Genomic DNA, 16,663 nt, shown 5'->3' on the forward strand with positions numbered 1-16,663 from the left:
GCCTTGCCAACATGGTGAAACCCTGTCTCTACTAAAACTACAAAAATTAGCCAGGCATGGTGGTGCATGCCTGTTGTCCTAGCTACTTGGGAAGCTGAGGCAGGAGAATAGCTTGAACCTGGGAGGTGGAGGTTGCGGTGAGCCAAGACCGCACCACTGCACTTCAGCCTGGGCGACAGAGCAACACTCCATCTCAAAAAAAAATGTCCTCTGGAGGTTGATCAGCCTTCTTCCAAGTTGCAGCTACGTCATCTAAACATGTGACCTGGCCTGGTGCAGTGGCTCACGCCTATAATCCCAGCACTTTGGGAGGCCAAGGCAGGCGGATCACGACATCACAAGACCAGCCTGACAAACATGGTGAAATCCTGTCTCTACTAAAAATACAAAAATTAGCCAGGCATGGTGGCACGCACCTGTGATTCCAGCTACTCAGGAGGCCGAGACAGGAGAACCACTTGAACCCAGGAGGCGGAGCTTGCAGTGAGCCAAGATCGCGTTACTGCACTCCAGCCTGGGCAACAGAGCAAGACTCCATCTCAAAAAAATAAAAATAAGCGTGTGACCTCCAGGTTGCTTATGGGGGGTGGGAAAAAGTACATTTTTCAGGATGGACCTGGAAGTGGCTTACTTCTGCTCCTATCTGCCAACTGCAAGGAAGGTCGAGTCAAGAAATGTAGTCTTCCTGTGTACCCTGGCATAGGAAGTGAAGTAGGGAAAATTATATCTCAGCCATACCAGCAAATTGGCTAAGTATCTGGACTAATAGCTAATGTAATCTCATTCATTGAGAGCTGTTAGTACTGGACAACACATGGTCAAACCTAATGGAATGATACTTTTAGCCAGTCTTTAGCTTCCAAGGCTCGTTAATTAAGTGATTTCAATGATCCTGACAACCAGGCCTCTAGAGATGGTTCAGTCAACTATGAATTTATCTTGAAAGGTGGCTATTAACTCAGACTGAGAGAGTTAAAATCTTCCCTGCCATTCATCACAGATACACAGACAGATAAAACCAGCTGCACAGTTAACAGGATATAGTACCTCTACCAAGCATGCACTGCAACTTTCTTCTTTTTTTTTTGGCAACATAAAGTGTCAGAACAACTCCCTGAGTGACTACTTTTAAAAAAAAAAATTCACCAAGAAACTTTGTTCTCCAAAATCATAGGCTGACGAAGTTTGCTGTTTGCAATTGTATGTGTGAGAATTAAGGCTTGCAGTCTTGCTTGGAGGAGCTGAGTCACTTTGACATAGAGAAGCAGCCTTGCCGGGCGCGGTGGCTCAAGCCTGTAATCCCAGCACTTTGGGAGGCCGAGACGGGCGGATCACGAGGTCAGGAGATCGAGACCATCCTGGCTAACACAATGAAACCCCGTCTCCACTAAAAATACAAAAAAATTAGCCGGGCGTGGTGGCGGCGCCTGTAGTCCCAGCTACTCGGGAGGCTGAGGCAGGAGAATGGCGGGAACCCGGGAGGCGGAGCTTGCAGTGAGCCGAGATCGCGCCACTGCACTCCAGCCTGGGCGACAGAGCGAGACTCCGCCTCAAAAAAAAAAAAAAAAAAAAAAAAAAAAAGAGAAGCAGCCTTGATTTCCAGGCCAGGTATTGCGCTTCAGAGCAGGGGTTTCTGAACACGACATTCCACATTTATCTTGACTTTGTACTTTCCAGGGAAACTGATCCCCTGAGTCCACTTTGTAGTCCAGCTGATCTTGATCCCCCTTTCACACAGGTCTGTGTTTCTTTGTGCCTAACTCTAATTTTTCACCTAACCTCCACCCTTCCCCATAATCCTATAATCATCTTTTTCTTTGGTGAGACACTTCACCATTCCTCTGGTGTGCAGTCTCCCTTGTTGCAGTGAGCTGATAAGCCTAACTCAGTGGGACTATAGGTTTCCCCTGCTGGTCTCAGGCTGACTGGACTAGGGCAGTCTCAAACCTTGTTTTAGCCTCTACACTTATTTGTGATTACAAATTCCATTAATTTGATTTTTGCTTCTCAAAGTAAATATAATTATATATATATATTTTTTTTTTATTTTTTATTTATTTATTTTTTTTTTGAGATGGAGGCTCGCTCTGTCGCCCAGGCTGGACTGCAGTGGTGCGATCTCGGCTCACTGCAACCTGTACCTCCTGGGTTCAAGCGATTCTCCTGCCTCAGCCAGTCCTGAGTAGCTGGGAATACAGGCACGTGCCACCACACCTGGATAATTTTTTGTATTATTAGTAGAGACGGGGTTTCACCATGTTAGCCAAGATGGTCTCGATCTCCTGACCTCATTATCTGCCCACCTCGGCCTCCCAAAGTGCTGGGATTACAGGCATGAGTCACCACGCCAGGCCTGAATAAACTATTTTAAAATTAAAGTAATACTATATATGAATGGCTGATAAGCACATGAAAAGATGCTTACCATTAGTAGTCATTCAGGAAATACAATCAAAACCACAATGAGATAACACTTCTCACTCACAAGGATGGTGATAGCTGTAGTCAAAAAGAATAACAAATTTAGCCAGTGGCTCGCACCCTGTAATCTCATCTACTTGGGAGACTGAGATGGCAGGATCGCTTGAGCCCAGGAGTTCTGTGCTGCAGTCAGCTATGACTGCTCCACTGGACTCCAGCCTGGGTAACAAAGCAGAAAAAAAAAATTAATGATATGGAGAAATTAAACCCTCATCTATTGCTGGTGGGAATGTAAAATGATACAACCATTTTAGAAGACAGTCTGACAATCCCACAAAAGGTTAAACATAGTTATGATATGACCCAGCAATTCCACTCCTAGGTGTATAAATAAAAGAAGTGAAAACAGGCCGGGCGCAGTGGCTCATGCCTGTAATCTCAGCACTTTGGGAGGCCGAGGCAGGTGGATCACGAGGTCAGGAGATCGAGACCATCCTGGCTAACATGGTGAAACTCTGTCTCTACTAAAAAAATACAAAAAATTAGCCGGGGGTGGTGGCAGGCGCTTGTAGTCCCAGCTACTCCGGAGTCTAAGGCAGGAGAATGGCGTGAACTAGGGAGGTGGAGCTTGCAGTGAGCCGAGATTGTGCCACTGCACTCCGGCCTGGGTGGCAGAGCAAGACTCCGTCTCAAAAAAAAAAAAAAAAAAAAAAAAAAAAGAAGTGAAAACATATGTCCACACAGCAATATGTATATGAATGTTCACAGCCTCATTATTCATCATAGAAGGTGAAAACAACCCATATGTCCTTGCCTGATGAATGGATAAATAAAACGTGGTATATCCATACAATGGAATATTATTTGGCAATAGAAATGAAATACTGATACATGCTACAACATGCAAGAATCCTGAAAACATCATGCTAAGTGAAAGAAGCCAGTTACAAAAGGCCACATAGTGTGTGGGCCCATTCATATTAAATGTTCAGAAGAGGCAAACCCACAGAGACAGAAGTAAATTGGTGATTGCCCAGGGCTGCAGGAATTGGGGGGAAAGAGGGAGTGATTGCTAATGGCTACAGGACTTCTTTGGGGGATGATGAAAATGTAAACTCAATTGTGCACAGCTCTGAATATTCTATAACCCATTGTACACTTTGAATTGGTGATTTGTATATGTGAAATATATCAAAGCTGTTTATTTTTTAAAAAATGAGAATTGTGTTGGGCATAGAAAGTACAGTCCTACTCTCAAAGAATTTAGTATTATGGTAGAAACAGATATAAACATTTTGATATTTGTTTAAAAGGTAAGTGCTAAGGTACAAGCGTGTATGAAGGGCTATGTGCACCCGCCACACCTGGCTAATTTTTGTATTTTTAGTAGAGACGGGGTTTCACCATGTTAACCAGGCTGGTCTCAAACTCCTGACCTCAAGTGATCTGCTGGTCTCGACCTCCCAAAGTGCTAGGATTACAGGCGTGAGCCACCATCCCATGAAGGTTCTTATATAATAAAAAATGTAAAGTCTATGCTTTTGTGCTTTGCATCCGTTATCCCATTTAGTTCTCACAAGGCCATTCTAGAGGTAAGGAAACAAACAGGAAAGTAAAGGTACTTGCCCAAGGATACACTAGAAAGTGGAACAACCAGGGTTTGAAGCCACCCAGCCTAAACGCAGAGGGCACAAGCTTGAACTTCACACTGTCCTGCTTCTTTTTTTTTTTTTTTTTTTTTTTTTGAGATGGAGTCTCGCTCTGTCGCACAGGCTGGAGTGTAGTGGCGGGATCTCGGCTCACTGCAACCTCCTCCTCCCGGGTTCAAGCGATTCTCCTGCCTCAGCCTCCTGAGTAGTTGGGACTACAGGCACGCGCCACCACGACCGGCTACTTTTTTTTGTATTTTTAGTAGGGACGGGGTTTCACCATGTTGGTCAGGCTGGTGTTGCACTCCTGACCTAGTGATCCGCGTGCCTCAGCCTCGCAAAGTGCTGGGATTACAGGCGTGAACCACCGCGCCCAGCTGTCCTGCTTCTCTACCGGATACGTCATGCCCTTTGGAGTTCATCTCACCAGCACGGAAGTCACTACAAAGCTTTTCAGCAGCTGCCGCTTTGTTTCTCTCCGTCTTCTCATGGATTCGGTTTTCTCTTTCGAGACAGCAGAGAGAAAATGAAAAGGGGAGTTTAGCTCCAAAAGGCTTGTCTGATCATTCTCCTTCTCCTAAAGGCCTGTGACTCATCTGAGTCTGTCCCAAACCATCTCTTGCATTTAGGGGCTTAAGTGCACTGTGGCTATTTACATAAAACTTTATTACTTTAAAGCTCTAAGGGCTCATTTTGTGTTTTCAACCTTCCTATGTTGATAAAGCAAATATTAGATCCTTATTTGTAAATAGGGAGGACGTTCAGAGAGATTAAACGTTTGGGCAATTCACTTTTCTAGCAGCGGTTTCTTTGCCAGTAAAATGAGGCAACAACAAAATATTTATCATTCTGGACTTTCTCAGATTTAGGCAGAAATTTGGAAGCAAAGTCAGTTTCATAACTCAGATGTGTCTCCACTAGACTATTATGAGAAACAAAGTCCGGCGCTCTCTAGGCAACCGGGAGGGCTTGAGCACTAACTAGGTCGGCTCAAGGGCGAGAAAGGAGCGAGTACTGTGCAGCCGCGGAACGGACTTTGCGGGCAGTGGGGACTTGTTTTTGGAGCGAACCCGGTAAAGGAAGTGTGCTACGCCATCAAGGGCCCCCAGTCCCGGCTGCCGCGGGGACGGTGCAGGGTCATTAGCTGTTGGGCCGCCCCGGGCGGGCCCAAGCCTTTGGGTCTCAGGTGACCAGCACAGGCAGCCGCGGAGTCCGGATCTGCTTGTTCCGGCGGTGGAAGAGACGGGCCGGCGCTGGCCGCTGCTGCTAGCAGCTTGAACCCCAGGGTCGGGACCGATGGCGGCTTGGGCTGCTGCCAGCCTAAGCAGGGCCGCTGCCCGATGCTTGCTGGCACGAGGCCCTGGGGTCGGGGCAGCTTCTCCGCGTGACCCCCGGCCCTCCCACTCCGAGCCCCGGGGCTGCGGTGCCGCACCGGGCAGGACGCTGCACCTCACAGCGGCTGTCCCCGCCGGGCACAACAAGTGGTCCAAAGTCAGGCACATCAAGGGTCCGAAGGACGTCGAAAGGAGTCGCATCTTCTCCAAACTCTGTTTGAACATCCGCCTGGCAGTGAAAGGTGAGACCCTGTCACCCACCACTAGCTGCCGCTGCCCTCTCAGTGCCCACAGCCTCGCTTGCCACTCGGAGTTGGGCCCACCTAGATCTCCGGCCCTTCACTTTGTTTTCCTTTCCCAGTACCCACCATTGCCCGCCTCATAAATCCTCAAAACACCTACCTACGTTTGAAGTCCTCACTCACCTTTCCAGACGCTAAGCATCTGGCCAGTTTGTCAGAGAGGGAGCTGCTCTTGAGAAGATAAGCCGGTAAGGTAGAAGTGACTTCATCCTGGTCTAGCTAGGTACTTAATAGAAACAAGTCCTAAGAGTCAGGGCAGATGTGTGACTCTCCTGAAGAGACAAATCAACTCCTCTGACGTCGCCTCAAGTACCTTATTTGTTGTGGCAGGGGCACTGAGTAAAGCTATCATTTAAGTGCTTAGGCCTTAGTTTGCTTCATTAATGTTTCCCCAAGACACATTTCCTTGGAAGGTAGATTTGCAACCATGTCTTTTCTCCCTTAGGTCGCCACACTGAAAAGGCTTTTTTTCTATTTAGGGCCAGAGATTTGTAGGAGTAAAGGAAAAGTCCTGTAGAAAGCATGGACTTTGGACTGGGCGCAGTGGCTCAGTCTGTAATTGCAGGCCAGGGGCAGGCAGATTACTTGAGGTCAGGAGTTCAAGACCAGCCTGGCCAACATGGCGAAACCCCGTCTTTACTAAAAATACAAAAAAAAAAAAAAAAAAAAAATTAGCTGGGTGTGGTGGTGCACACCTGTAATGCCAGCTACTCAGGAGGCTGAAGCAGGAGAATCGCTTGAACCCAGGAGTTGGAGGCTACAGTAAGCGAGATTGCTCCACTACACTCCATCCAGCCTGGGTGACAGAGCAAGACTCCATCTCAAAAAAAAAAAAAGAGAAACTATGGACTTTGGAGTCAGGAAGACCTGGTTTCTGTCACTGACTAACTTATTTTTTTTTTTTTTTTTTTTGAGACGGAGTCTCGCTCTGTCACCCAGGCTGGAGTGCAGTGGCCGGATCTCAGCTCACTGCAAGCTCCGCCTGCCGGGTTCACGCCATTCTCCTGCCTCAGCCTCCTGAGTAGCTGGGACTACAGGCGCCTGCCACCTCGCCCCGCTAAGTTTTTGTATTTTTAGTAGAGACGGGGTTTCACTGTGTTAGCCAGGATGGTCTCGATCTCCTGACCTCGTGATCCGCCCGTCTCAGCCTCCCAAAGTGCTGGGATTACAGGCTTGAGCCACCGCGCCCGGCCACTGACTTATGACCTTGAACAAGTGGCTTAACTTTGTTGAGTTTCTGTGAAACAAGGGTAATACCCACCTTGAGGTAGTTTATGGTTTATGGCACATAATAGGCATTCAGTTAATGTTCATTTACCCCCTCAACTCATGCGTGGTATTTGTTTGCTTCCTTTTCTTCAAAATTCTTGACATTAAGTTCAAGCAACATTTATTTATTTATTTATTTATTTATTTATTTATTTATTTATTTATTGAGACAGAGTCTCACTCTGTCACCCAGGGTAGAGTGCAGTGGGGTGATCTCAGCCCACTGCAACCTCCACCTCCCAGGCTCAAGTGATTCTCCTGCCTCAGCCTCCAGAGTAGCTGGGACTACAGGTGTGCACCACTACGCCTGGCTAAATTTTTTTGTATTTTTAGTAGAGACCGGGTTTCACCATGTTGACCAGGCTGGTCTCAAACTCTTGACCTCAAATGATCCGCCCGCCTCGGCCTCCCAAAGTGCTGGGATTGCAGGCGTAAGCCACTGCACCCTGCCCAAGTTCAACCAACTTAACTGTGTTTATTTTGTACCAGGCATGCCACTAGTACTACAAAGATGATGAAATATAGCCCCTACCCTCAGATTACAATGTCATGTGAACATTTCAATAATTATGCACAAAGTGCAGGGCGCGGTGGCTCACACCTGTAATCCCAACACTTTGGGAGGCTGAGGTGGGCGGATCACGAGGTCAGGAGATTGAGACCATCCTGGCTAACACAGTGAAACCCTATCTCTACTAAAAAAATACAAAAAAAAATTAGCTGGGCTTGGTGGCGGGCACCTGTAGTCCCAGCTACTCAGGAGACTGAGGCAGGAGAATGGCGTGAACCCAGGAGGCGGAGGTTGCAGTGAGCCGAGATTGCGCCACTGCAGATTGCCCACTCCAGCCTGGGCAACAGAGCAAGACTCTGTCTCAAAAATAGTAATAAAATAAAATTATTTTTATTATGCACAAAGTAGTAGAGTAAGCAGTAATGAGTCCAGGAAGTGTTGTTACCATCTATGTCCCTTCTTCATCTGACACAAAGTGGAGATTGCTAAAACATAGCAGAATGAAAACCATCCCTAAAGACAATGAATTAGAAGGTTCTGGCCAGGCACAGTACTTCATGCCTGTAATCCCAGCACTTTGGAAGGCCAAGGCGAGTGGATCACTTGAGGCAGGAGTTCAAGACCAACCTGGCCAACGTGGTGAAACCTCATCTCTACTAAAAATACAAAAATTAGCTGGGTGTGGTGGCAGGCACCTGTAATCCCAGCTACTTAGGAGGCTGAGGCAGGAGAATCCCTTGAACCCGGGAGGGGGAGGTTGCAGTGAGCCAAGATGAGCCAAGATCATGCCACTGCACTCCAGCATGGATGACAGAGTGAGACTCTGTCTTAAAAAAAAAAAAAAAAAAACAAGAAAAGAAAAAGGTCTTTTCTGGCCAGACGTGGTAGCCCACGCCTGTAATCCTAGCACTTTGGGAGGCCGAGTCAGGCAGATCACTTGAGCTCAGGAGTTTGAGACCAGCCTGGGCAACACGGTGAAAACCTGAATCTACAAAAAATATTTTAAAAAATTACCTGGATGTGGTGGTGCACGCTGGTGGTCCCAGCTACTTGGGAGGCTGAGGCAGGAGGATCGCTTGAACCCCAGAGGCTGAGGCTACATTGAGCCAAAATCATGCCACTGCACTGTAGTCTGGGTGATTAAAGTGAGACTTTGTCTCAAAAAAAAAAAAGTACTTTTCCAAAATACTTCTCCGGGCTGGGCGCAGTGGCTCACGCTTGTAATCCCAGCACTTTGGGAGGCCAAGGTGGGTGGATCACCTGAGGTCAGGAGTTCGAGACCAGCCTGACCCAACATGGCAAAACCGGGTCTCTACTAAAAATAGAAAAATTAGCTGGGTATGGTGGCGTGCATCTGTAATCCCAGCTACTCGGGAGGCTGAGGCAGGAGAATCACTTGAACCCAGGAGGTGGATGTTGCAGTGAGCCAAGATCGTACCACTGCACTCCAGCCAGGCAACAGAGTGAGACGCCATCTCAAAAAGCAAACAAAAAAACCCCAAAATACTTCTCCATATCCCACTCAAACACTAGTTAAGGTATTCTAAGGTAACTGAGAGCTAAATGGGGATTTGCCACTCCGTTGGCTTGGTGGGGCTGGAAATCCCTTTTTTTCTCCCATGTTGTAATGAGATGTCTTTGCTCACTCTTTGTTTTTTCTTTAAATCTCAGAAGGAGGCCCCAACCCTGAGCACAACAGCAACCTGGCCAATATTTTAGAGGTGTGTCGCAGCAAACATATGCCCAAGTCAACGATTGAGGCAGCGCTGAAAATGGAGGTGCGTACTGTTTGACATGCTTTTTATTGATCACAGCCCCTACAGGGCTCATGTCTAGATAGCCCCCAAACACACCTTAAATTATCAGAGAGGGCCAAGTGCAGTGGCTCACGACTGTAATCCCAGCACTTTGGGAGGCTAAGGTGGGTGGATCACTTGAGGCCAGGAGTTTGGAGACCAGCCTGGCCAACACGGTGAAACTCTATCTCTACTAAAAATACAAAAATTAGCTGGGCATGGTAGCACATGCTTATAATCCCAGCTACTTGGGAGGCTGAGGTGGAGGATTGCTTGAACCCAAGAGGCACCGCTTGCGGTGAACCGAGATCGCGTCACTGCACTCCAGCCTGGGCAACAAAGCGAGACTCTGTCTCAAAAAAAAAAAAAATTATCAGAGAGAAGGGTAGCAATGTAGTTGACGCCCTCAGCCTAGAGGCTTCTGGGAGCTCACTGTCCTTGGTCATTTGTTCTAGGGGCACAACTGGGAGTAGGATGCATAGGCAGCATGCAGGGCCATACAGCCCAGGACTGCTCAGCCAAGTTGTAGGGAGATGAGGTATTATAGAAAGAAGGGGCAGTGTGGGAGAAAGCCCTTATGTTAGGTTGAGGAAGGTTTTGTTTCTCAGATGTTTATACCCTAAAGGAGAAAAGCCAGTAGAAAGAGAGAGGGTGGGGGTGATAGAGATGGTGGGAGGGGCAGGTATATAGAGTCCACATGAGGGTACACCTTTCTCTGGGGCAGGTAGGGAGGCTCTGAGGAAGTAATAGTTATCTTAATAGATCATAGTTATTGAGTGCTTCCTGCAGGCTAAGCATGGATAAAAACTGTGTGTGTGTTATCTCATCGAATCCTGAAAACCACCATAAGTAGAAATCGAGGCACAGAAAAGTTAGGTGACTTGACTCAGGTCACATAGAAAATGACAGACTTGAAACCAGATAATCAGACTTTAGAGCCTGTGCTCTAACCATTATGCTTACTGCCTTCACGTAGGCCGTGGTGCAGAGAAGGAGGTGGAGACAGCAACTATTTTCCCCACCTAGTGGCCCTTTTTTCCTTTGTGAAAGAGGAAGGGAGAAGTTATGAGTTAAGAATTCCTGGAAAGTTGCAGGACAGGGTGCTTGGAGTGGGGAATATTGAATACATGGACAAGGGATGAGTAGGGGCATGGAAGGTCCAGAAGAGATTAGTCCCTAGAGCTCTGGATTAATTGTTTGATTTTTGAGACCATGCTGTTTTCAGCAGCTCTTATGACAAGGCCTAGGTGTGTGATTTTTCACAGCAGTACTTAGCAGCCCAGGGTAGGAGCCTTGAGACTTGACCGGTGGGTTTCTTACAGGATGGGAGTGTAAGAGGATGAGTCTGAGTGGGAGTGGGTGGGGACTAGATGTGGCATTTGGTTAGGGACGGTAGGAAGCAAAGCTGAGGAAGGGCTGATGGATTGTTCAGGGACCAGAGAAACACTCCTTCCAAGTTAGGGGTAGTACTTCCCGTTACTTCAAAAGTTGGTTCTAGGGTTTCCTCTCAGAGGGTGGGGACAAAAATAAAGATTGAGAGCTCAGGCTCCAGCCTAGAGAGCCCATCCCATGAAGTTAGTTTTGCAATACTTGTGGTTCTGGGCTGACATGTGGGAGGGAACTGGGAAACAGGAAAATGTGCTTGTGTTGTTTATTGCAGAAAACCAAGGACACGTATTTGCTGTATGCGTGTCGGGGCCCTGGTGGCTCTTCTCTGCTCATCGAGGCATTATCTCACAGTGGCCACAAGTGTCAATCAGACATGAGACATATCCTGAATAAGAATGGGTAAGTGTGTGTCTGTGGGGAGTGGTAGGGGACAGAGCCTTTATGTTCCAATTCTCTGCAAGGCAAGTACTGTTGATCTCTGCTAGTGTTTCAGGGTTTTGCTTTTTGTTTTTTGAGATGGAGTCTCACTCTTGTCACCCAGGCTAGAGTGCAATGGCATGATCTCGACTCACTGCAACCTCCACCTTCTGAGTTCAAGTGATTCTGCTGCGTCAGCCTCCTGAGTAGCTGGGATTACAGACACCCACAGCCACGCCCAGCTAATTTTTGTTTTGTTTTGTTTTTTTTTTGAGACGGAGTCTCGCTCTGTCGCCGGGGCTGGAGCGCAGTGGCCGGATCTCAGCTCACTGCAAGCTCCGCCTCCCGGGTTTACGCCATTCTCCTGCCTCAGCCTCCTGTGTAGCTGGGACTACAGGCGCCCGCCACCTCGCCCAGCTAGTTTTTTGTATTTTTTTAGTAGAGACGGGGTTTCACTGTGTTCGCCAGGATGGTCTCGATCTCCTGACCTCGTGATCCGCCCGTCTCGGCCTCCCAAAGTGCTGGGATTATAGGCTTGAGCCACCGCGCCCGGCCCCAGCTAATTTTTGTATTTTTAGTAGAGATGACAGGGTTTCACCATGTTGGCCAGGCTGGTCTCAAACTCCTGACCTCAGGTGATCCACTTGCTTCAGCCTCCCAAAGTGCTGGAAGCCACCATACCTGGCCATGTTTCAGGTTTTAAGCACACTTCCTCCTTAGCAGAATCCAGTGAGTTAATTGACTTTCCCTTAATGTTGTCTGTACTAGCAGAATCCCAAAGACTTGTTCATTGGTGTAGAAAGGGGATCTTTGTCCTATTATCCCCATCTGTAGCCATATAATGCCCAAATCTTAAAATGCTCCACTAGGACTGGCATCTTAATGGCACAGGAAATGATGAGCAAAGTCTGCTTCCTCCAGACTGCAATCAGGGCAGAAAATTGAGTGTGGGAACATTCTTGGGCTGTTCCCTTATCCAGCAGCAGCTGCATTTTCTCCTTGAGGAAGCGATCTGCTCCATGTCTGTGTGTACTCCATAGACTGGGTGAGAAAGAGACAGTGATATAGAATGATGAGCTTTATGGAGGCTGAGTGTCTAGAGGCATCCACTCATGCCAGCCTGTTTCCTTCCCTGTCAGAGGAGTGATGGCTGAAGGAGCTCGTCACTCTTTTGACAAAAAGGGGGTGATCGTGGTTGGAGTGGAGGACAGAGAGAAGAAGGCTGTGAATCTAGAGCGTGCCCTGGAGCTGGCAATTGAAGCAGGAGCTGAGGATGTCAAGGAAACTGAAGACGAAGAAGAAAGGAATGTTTTTAAAGTAAGCATGAACACATGGGTGTTTGGTGGGCTGCCGGGAGGACCACGATAGATGCCTTACACATGCCTCTTGGTTTCTTCCTTCCTGTGCCCCAGGGTACGGATGAGACAAAGAGTTCACATATCATACAAACATTTATTGAGTGAATACTGAATAGGTCCGACTCTCGTGATGACTATGAAAAAGAGTCAAAACATTGAAAACTATGTCCCTGCCAGTGAAGATCTCAAACCCAGCGATCCATTCCAGTACTGACATTCAGGACTTTGCAAGGTCCTGTGTTGCTTTGTCTCATTACCTCCTGGCTCCTCACCTCCTGATTTTCCTTTATCCCTAGTTTATTTGTGATGCCTCTTCACTGCACCAAGTGAGGAAGAAACTGGACTCCCTGGGCCTGTGTTCTGTGTCCTGTGCACTAGAGTTCATCCCCAACTCAAAGGTGCAGCTGGCCGAGCCCGACCTGGAACAGGCTGCTCATCTCATCCAGGCTCTCAGCAACCACGAGGATGTGATTCACGTCTATGACAACATTGAATAACCAGGCTATATGTGCTCCTGGGTTCCTTCCTAGAAATGTGGCAGCCCATTCCAGCACACAGGCTTCTGCAGCAATCTCTGAGAGTAAAGCCAGTGGGAGGCTCAGCAGACCAGGAGGCCCAAAGCCAGGACTTGTGACCTTGAAGCCAAAGGAATCTCACTTGTAGGGCCTCCTTGTCAGCTCTGCTACTGTCTCAGAGCCACCTGGATGAGTGTCCCGACACCCTCTTGGATGCAGGGCAGGACCCCCCAGCTGGTCAGACTCTGATGTTGGGTAGCTGGCCTCTGGGAATTGTAAGTGCCCTGAGGCACTATGTACTAGAAACTGCTATTAATAATAACAGTGATTATTGGTTGCTGCATTGCTGTTGTATGGCTCTTGAGTCTTCCTGAGTTTGTGTCCAGCTGTTGGGATCCTCTGGACTAACTTTCAAGTCCCTAGGCTTAGCTCTACTACTACAGTCCCAGGATTATTTTTTTGATTGGCCATAGAAATGTAGTTGTATCCAGGCACTCCATGGTCTAATGCTGGTCTCACGACCTAGACCTGTCATTCATTCATGCAACTAATATTTCTGGAACACTAGCTATGCACCAAGAATTGTACTTATCTAGAACATAAGCTATTCAACTGGTATCCTGTGTTAGATCCTGCTCTGGAAGGTAGGACCCAACACAGGCCTGCTCTTTATTGGAGCTGCCCCAGGGCAGTGTGAGCTGCTGTGCAATCATCTGTTGCTCTCTTTGTGTGACTTCTGTGCCCTTCTTTCACCAAACAGCTTAAGGTTCTAGCCCAGTTGGAAAGCGAGTGCCAGTGATAAGGGACTTGGCAGTGGCTCACACCTATAATCCCATCTACTCCAGAGGCTGAGGTGGGAGGATCACTTGAGCTCAGGAGTTTGAGGCTACAGTGAGCTATGATTGCACCACTGCATTCCAGCCTGGGTGACAGAGTGAGAACTCTTGTCTTTTTTTTTGAGGCAGAGTCTCACTCTTGCCCTGGCTGAGAGCAGTGGCACAATCTCGGCTCATTGCAGCCTTGACCTCCTGGACTCAAGTAATCCTTCCACCTCAGCCTCCCAAGTAGCTAGAACTACAGGTGCACGCCACCATGCCCAGCTAATTTATTTATATTTTTGTAGAGATGGGGTTTCACTATATTGTCCAGGTTGGTGTCGAGCTCCTGAGCTCAAGCGATCTGCACACTTGGCCTCCCAAAGTGCTGGGACAGGCATGAGCCGCCATGCCTGGCTGAGTCTGTCTCTGCTTTTTTTTTCTGAGACAGAGTCTGGCTGTGTCGCCCAGGCTGGAGTGCAGTAGCGTGATCTTGGCTACTGCAACCTCCACCTCCCGGGTTCAAGCGATTCTCCTGCTTCAGCCTCCCAAGTAGCTGGGATTACAAGCAGGCACCACCATGCCCGGCTAATTTTTTTGTTGGGGGGAGGGGAGAAAATTAAACCTTATTTATTTTTAAAACCAAACCACTAGGAAAATATATCACAGTCTGGAAACAGCAAATGATAGGCTGTATTATCATTTCAAGTAATAAGTTGGTGAAAATACAATGAGGTTGCTATCAAAAGAATAAGGTGCCATGCCAGGGCAGGAACACTGAAAAGTTGCGAAAGCCCCAGGCAAAAATGGTATTTGGTAATGGGGTCTGCCTCTCCTTTGCTCTAAGGGAGTCGGCTCATCCTAGCCCAAGTTGCTTACGTTTTCTCCCTTGAATTTCCTGTTGCCGGGATTTGTGTCAATAGTGCTCTGTTAATTCAGGGAGCTGAGTAGGCAATGCTAGGTTTAGGCTTTCGTTCCATCCATTCTATAAAAACCAGGTTTTTCCAAATCCAGTACTTCATAACTCTGTTGTAATCAAGTAGCCAACGGCTCCTCTTTTACTGTTCATTCCTAGGTACTAGTATATATCACAATCAAAATCCCGTTCTCTTCACTGGGAAAGTGTTACTGCAAGATTTTCCTGTCATTTTGCTACACACAGCCTCAGGGCCCATCAGCCAGTAATTATGCTTCCCATAATTAGTGTGTCGTCACCTCTCATGTTTTTGCATGGTCTCCAGGCTGAAAGATATGGCATATAATAATTTTAAGAAATGTACATCCACATCTGGACCAGAAATGGGGATCCACAAGGAACCTTTCCAAGTTCTTATCCAAACTAGTCTCCCTCCCAATTCCACATCTTAAAATCAACTTGTATTGCCTTGTATAAATTACACAAAACCAAGAAAACAAAGACCCAGAAAACTTTTTTGCCCTTCTAAGTGAGTGACCTCATCAATTTTGTTTTACAACTTACAGAAAATGGTGTGGTGACACTTCTGGTAAACAGGATGTTGGCAACAAAGAGAAAATATCTCTCCTTAAACTCCACCAACTCTAACCTGCCAGCCTGTTGGTACCTGTGTAGTAAGAAGAGTCTGGTACCTTGGAGGGCTCTGGCTTGTTACAGGGGAGATCCTTACTGGCAGGACAAGCACTGGCCACAGGACATATAAACTCTAAAACTCAACTGTAATATCTCTGACCCAATTTAGTACCACTTTTTTCCATTTCATTTTTTAGGACTGAAACATCAAAGAACCAGTGCCTAGAGGCAAGTGACATATGTCTTACACTTGTGGCCATCCTTCGTTTCTTCATAAACTTCGCTTAAAAGACTAAAATTCCCAATTCCTTATAAAAAATATATTCCTGCCCTCAGCCCCAATGGCCAGTGGCAAAGATTGTTATTTCCCAGTGGATAAGAGAGCCTCCTTCATCTTCTTGGTCATAGTTGGGATGTAGTGCGTGTGGTCATCCACACACTTGGTCACACAACCGTCCAGCTGCTGCTTCACCTGAAGCTTCTTACTCCCAGCATCTATTGAATCTTTGACTTTGTCATTGCAATGCATGATGCACCAGGCCAGGTGGTCCTAGAACTTCTCCAACTCACTGGTGACCAAAGCCTGGGCTTGAGCCTGGCTTTGCTTTGGCTCAAGCATGGCAAATGGCAGTGCTTTGATGCACTGGTGCACCTGCTGCATGGAGGTCTGGCTGTCCTCACAACTGCTGGTGCTGCATCGGAACATGAGACCCTGCATCTTCCAGATATTCTCTCTCTCCAGACTCTTCAGCATGGAGTCCATCACCTCCTGCACCCGCAGCTGCTGCAGCTCCGCCATGGTGACCCTACACCGCCCTGCGCCGTGCCACCCTGACTAATTTTTGTATCTTTAGTAGAAACCAGGTTTCACCATGTTGGCCAGGCTGGTCTCGAACTGACCTTAGATGATCCATCCACCTTGGCCTCCCAAAGTGCTGGGATTACAGGCATGAGCCACGGCACCCGGCCTCTGTCTCTCAAAAAAAAAAAAGGGACTTGCCAGGGCCTGCTTTGCCTGGGTCCCTATGCATCCTGAGAATGGTCAGAGTGAACCAATGAGAAGATTGATCTGCTCTCAAGAAGGGCTACCACAAGCTGGTTTTGAAAGCTTGGTTCTGAGAACAACCAGCCCTAGATCCTTTTCATTTCTGATACCGAATGATGTGGCACTGAGAACTGAAGAGGAAACGTGAACAGAAAGAAGAAGAGGGCTGAATAAGAAGCCTGGCCGGTGAGAAATAGGGCCCTTGGTACCTTTTGCTACTAATAGTTACTTCTGGGTTTAGAAGGGCCAGGAACTCCCACCTCCTGCGTCTGAGCCTGTCAAGTATGTTAGGC

General features: G+C 47.5%; 1 protein-coding gene and 1 pseudogene across 1 annotated transcript; one reads left to right on the top strand and one right to left on the bottom strand.

Annotated features, from left to right (window-relative positions):
* Positions 1-5,166: 5,166 nt before the first annotated feature.
* Positions 5,167-13,304, top strand: LOC105483041 (translational activator of cytochrome c oxidase I). The gene is made up of 5 exons (XM_011743594.2): positions 5,167-5,646; positions 9,158-9,264; positions 10,943-11,070; positions 12,228-12,405; positions 12,743-13,304. The coding sequence occupies exons 1-5, from the start codon at positions 5,367-5,369 to the stop codon at positions 12,941-12,943; spliced, it is 894 nt and encodes a 297-aa protein (XP_011741896.2). The 5' UTR covers positions 5,167-5,366; the 3' UTR covers positions 12,944-13,304.
* A 2,382-nt stretch (positions 13,305-15,686) lies between these two features.
* Positions 15,687-16,124, bottom strand: LOC139359664 (protein FAM136A pseudogene; annotated as a pseudogene).
* Positions 16,125-16,663: the final 539 nt, after the last annotated feature.

The sequence above is a fragment of the Macaca nemestrina genome, chromosome 17, assembly GCF_043159975.1.
Source record: "Macaca nemestrina isolate mMacNem1 chromosome 17, mMacNem.hap1, whole genome shotgun sequence".
Lineage (NCBI taxonomy): Eukaryota > Metazoa > Chordata > Mammalia > Primates > Cercopithecidae > Macaca > Macaca nemestrina.